Source organism: Cladophialophora psammophila (genome assembly GCF_000585535.1).
Source record: "Cladophialophora psammophila CBS 110553 chromosome Unknown aczJe-supercont1.6, whole genome shotgun sequence".
NCBI classification, from domain to species: Eukaryota; Fungi; Ascomycota; class Eurotiomycetes; order Chaetothyriales; family Herpotrichiellaceae; genus Cladophialophora; species Cladophialophora psammophila.
In genome coordinates this window covers 714,518-719,209 of record NW_006912927.1, presented here as the reverse complement: position 1 = coordinate 719,209, position 4,692 = coordinate 714,518, and the positions used below count along the sequence as shown (strand labels likewise).

Sequence of the window (4,692 nt, the reverse complement as noted above, 5' to 3'; positions counted from 1 at the left end):
ACAGGCAATCAATGAATGCGTGCCCTCGGTTGCCAAATTTTTCCACCGTCCCAATCTCTTTGTATCAAAAATCTACCAGAGGCCTTTCCTATCACCTTTCCAGCGACAATCAGAGAGACGCTTCCCCTCCCTTTCCAGTCCTAGGACGAATAAAGCTACGCCGGCCCACTCCGGCCACGGAGGGCCATTATTAATCATCCATCATGAATCTCCTCACACGTAAGACTTCGAGCAAGTCGCTCTCGGAGAAGGAGAACAGGGGCAGAGGTCCCACGGGTCAGGATGCTGGTGCGGCGGAGCGCATTCAGGAAGACACCAAACCCTCACTCTTCCGCCGGCTGAGCAGGAAAACCAGTCGATCGAGGGAGAGGGAGGGTCATAGTCAGAATGAGGCACCAATCCCACAGCCGATTGAGGTGAGTTTGACATGATATGTTGCCATGACTTGTCTCGACCTAGCAGCGTATTTCGTCGTCAATCTACGATGAGGCTGACATGAAGGGTACAGGCGCGCCATGAGCGAAAGGCAGTGGCTGAAGATGTGGGTGTCAAAATCCCTTCATCAAAGGTCGCCGAAGTCCTGCCAGAGCTCGGCCACGCCGACACCAAGAAGAAGCATTCAACGAGATTAAACACGTCGCCTCATGCAGAGAAGCGCGAGACGCCCCATCCCATGGATCCAGCCACGGAGAAGAAAGTTGCCGCGCTTCCCAGGAGCAATTCTGGGGGTTTGCAATCACATGTCGAATCAGGTGAGGCCCACGCGTCTTTGGCTAGGCGAACATGAGTCTGACCCTCAAAGGCGCAGACGATCATGCCAAAAGCGTCCGCCGCTCTAGAGGCTTGACAAAAGAAGACGTTGAGCATCTCTTCTCCGGCGCGCCTCAATTTGTCCTCGAGAAGGGCCGGAGAGGCCGCTACTTCCCCCAGGCGTTTTTTCCATGGAACAATGATCTAGAGATATCTGATCTCCAGGACCGGAGATATATCAAGCATGAAAGCTTCGCGCTTGCGACGTTACACGCCCACTTGCCCATCCCCGATGAAGTAAACTGGAAACCAGGAATGGCGGCCCCCTTTAAGCAGGAAGGTCTCGAATTGGGGAAACGACCCATGTTCGAATTAGGGATCTTTGAACGACCGAACATGCTGGGCATCGAAGGTCGGGAGCCAGGCACCGTAGGAATGCGCTATTTCCTGGAAAGACCGGTCGCTGATGGCATGACGGACGAAAAGATCAAGGAGCACGGTAAGGATGTGGAGATTGACCTAGCCATTGCAAATGCGCCCGCCATGGAGGCCTTCAAGATGCTCGCCCTGGGCAAAGATAATGAGGAGCTGAATGCGAAAATCGGCAAGCATGCTCCGGCCCAGGAGAGAGTCAGACTGATCAGAGAAGGTCCTCACGCGTGGAAAGCGGTTGGTGTCAGGGACATTAGCATGGTGGTCCTGGCGGAGAGGATGGAGAAAATCGGCGAGCTGCGCGATCATGTCCTTGATGCGGGCTGGCGAGTCACGGTCCTAAATCACATGGACGCGGCGGATCTTTATGCCCATCTCTTCAATGAACTGCTATTTCCACCTCATCGAGTGCCCCCAGAGGCAAAACACGGCAAGACCTCTCTGAAGATCCAAATCGAAGCACTGGTCAAGGTCCTCACCACGCCTGGTGCCTGGCTCGATTTGAGCGTCCCCGAGTCCAGATTGCGGTTCGGAAAAATCCTACACAGCCGGACGACGCGATACGACCATGAAACGGGCAGGTTCATTATCGACCCAGAGCGCAAGTGGCTGCTCATCCAGCTTCTGTTGGCCGTCGAATTGGTCATTCGACTTGACGCGGCATTGAGATTGGGCGTGGCACTCCATGCTGAAAACTTTGAGATTAGCAGCGAGGAAATTCACCATTTCAACAAATTACGCAATCTCAAAGTCGATTGGGATCTGGTGGCGGCCAGACGGTTTCTGTTTCTCTCCTATGTCAAGAGGATCGAAAGGAGGGATTCAGCTCTAGTATCACCGGTCCATACTTTGGAGCGACCTCAGACTCTCAGACAGAAGTCGTCAGCCGAACGTCAGCAGCATCATGAACATCGGCCGGCGCATCTCAAGCAGAAGTCCTCGGCCGAGCACCATTCACTGTTTGGCGAACTCAGACACAAGATAGGCTTGGGCGGAACAGACTACGAACCACACACAGTGCTCGATGTCTGTGACGTGGCGATCATGTCTCGACAACCGGCCGTAATGGTGGACGGCCTCTTCCGCTTCGCCACGAACATTGGATGGCCACGAAGCCAACAGCTTCATGAATCCCTCAAGCACAAACTATGCACGGCTTCCGCAGAAGAGAGGGAGAAGATGCTCATGGATGCAATCGTCTGTCCCGACGACAACACCTCCGCGACCAATCCTGGCAACTTGACACCTTCGCTTCAAAGTTTCAACGTTGATCTACATGCTGCTACACCCACCACCGTCGGCGGCTGGCTCTCACACAGCTGGCTCTCTGGCATGATTCTTCCGGGTACCTCGATCTGCGATATACTGATGTCCACGCTCCTCGAGAATGACCCCAACCCGCAGACTCTGCGGGATCTGGGCTCAGCCCGTCTACCGCTTCGAGGATCCGGGTTCATCCTCGACGGATCCTCATGGTGGTCGAAATCCTGCATCGTGGGACGGGTCATGGCACCCATGCGGGGCGCGAGGGAGTCCATGGGCTGGATCTTCACGCCCGATTTCGTCCCCTTGTATGAGAACACTGGAACGCCGTTCAGCAACCGCTGGGTGAAGGTCAAATGTTTCCCTGTAATCACGGATCGCGATCGGCCTAGGATATTCGATGGCGACAGACTGGCCGAAGATTCAACTCCGCTAGGCAAAGGCAAAGGAGGGATAATGGGGACCGAGTTTAGTATGGTGACGGATCACATATTGGATGACGGAAGCGCACCGGAAGTGACAGTCAAAGATATCAAGGTCCACTTGTCCAGCTCTGATGTCACACAGGCGTCTTCAGAACACCCCTTGTCAGCATGGGCCCAGTTCGATATCATGCTTACAACGCCGCCGATCTCTCCTTCTCATCCATCGTCCGCAGACACGTCCGCTTCCGGGACGGCGCAGCTCCAGATCCGCTACGGCCTTGATCGCGCCGTGTATTTTGTGACCTCACACCCGTGCCGCCTCCCACACGGCCACGCCACTTTCAAACCGGGCTCAGCGGATGCACACTATGAACAACAACACCCAAAACACATACAGGGCGTGGCAGAACACATCCCAGCCCATCCACTGCACAAGACATATCCCTACGTGACGAAGACACTCGCGGAGATTGTGCAGAATCCGGGGCTGAATCCCCCGAACCCGACGAAGATGGGCGACGATGGGGTGTGGGTCATTGATGCACGGAGCCACGGTAGTAATTCTGCGCACAGTTCCCAGAGCAATCTGTGCGCCGCCGAAACGCCTACTACAACTCCTTCAACACCATCAGCAGCACCATCAGCTGCAGCCGGCACCATCACAGTCACATCTCCCACCGCCAACGCCCAACCTGACTTATTCCTGCAGCACTATCTCCACGGCAGCAGCGACCCGCAACTCTGGAAAAAGGACGTCCTCGTCCGGGCGTGGTGCGCCGAAAAGGGCCGCAACGCCATCGTCGCGAGAGTCGGGCGCACGTGTCTGTCCTGCGCGATCCGCGAGGCCAAGGCGCTGGAGATTGCCGTCATTATCAGGGTCGGGATCAAGGAATGAAATGGATTCTGTCTGTCTGTCTCATTTCTATCAGCGGATGTGGGCTGGGTGAGTGGATGGATAAAGGGATGGGGTTTTGATTGAGGAAAGCGAGGAAATGGCGAAAGGGGAAGCGGACTAGCTGGTGACTTAAAAGGGGTTTTTTTTTTTTTCGACGTGCTCCTCAGACACATGGTATGATGTCGTCACTCTGCCGCCGCTGGTCAACTCGCAATGATTGGATACGCACCGGCAAGGCAAGGCAAAGCAATCCAAAAGAAGGGAAGATATACGGCGATATACATGGGGATATATGCGTGGGCCGGTCGATAATGACACGCAGCTTTTGATGAATTACATGAGACGAGATGTGATGAGACGAGATGGACCAGCCAGGACATGAGAACAAGGAGAACAAGAAGCATTACTATACTACCTACTCTGTACAGAGAGCGAAGTTCTGGACTCTTTATTTACTTCCTTCCTCCCGCTCGGTCGGCAGATCGAAATCTTTTCTCTCTTTTGTGTTGGAAATATCGTGTCGTTGTGTATGTAGCTACTGTACTCTACGTAGTTATCGGCACAACTATTACTCCATACCCATCTCGGTAGGCGAGAAGTCTCGAGCGTATATCCACCCAGTGTATGTAGCCCGTCCTGTCCTGTCCTGTCATGCTCGTTGGATATGTAGACGTCGACCTGCTCGTTTGCTCTCACAGTCGAGGTCGAGAGAGAGGTCGAGGCAGAGTTGAAGGAAGGAAGGAGACGTAGTGCTAGTCCAGTCGATGTCTAGGATGCGCTCTTCTGTAGCTATATTCTTATAAGCCTCCAAGTGAGTCAGTGGTCAGCGCTGCTGTCCGCCAGTGGCAGCTGGGAGACAGGCTTATTCGGCACGAGGGACATCGCAAGAGAACAAAAATGAAACATTTGGGCACCTACCACTCAATA

At 54.2% G+C, this 4,692-nt stretch overlaps 1 protein-coding gene across 1 annotated transcript; it reads left to right on the top strand.

Moving 5' to 3' along the window:
* Nucleotides 1-203: 203 nt before the first annotated feature.
* Nucleotides 204-3,765, top strand: A1O5_04590 (uncharacterized protein; the record flags this gene model as incomplete). Its single annotated transcript, XM_007745194.1, has 3 exons — nucleotides 204-416; nucleotides 509-752; nucleotides 803-3,765. 3 exons carry the CDS (start codon nucleotides 204-206, stop codon nucleotides 3,763-3,765), a joined length of 3,420 nt encoding a protein of 1,139 aa, XP_007743384.1.
* Nucleotides 3,766-4,692: the final 927 nt, after the last annotated feature.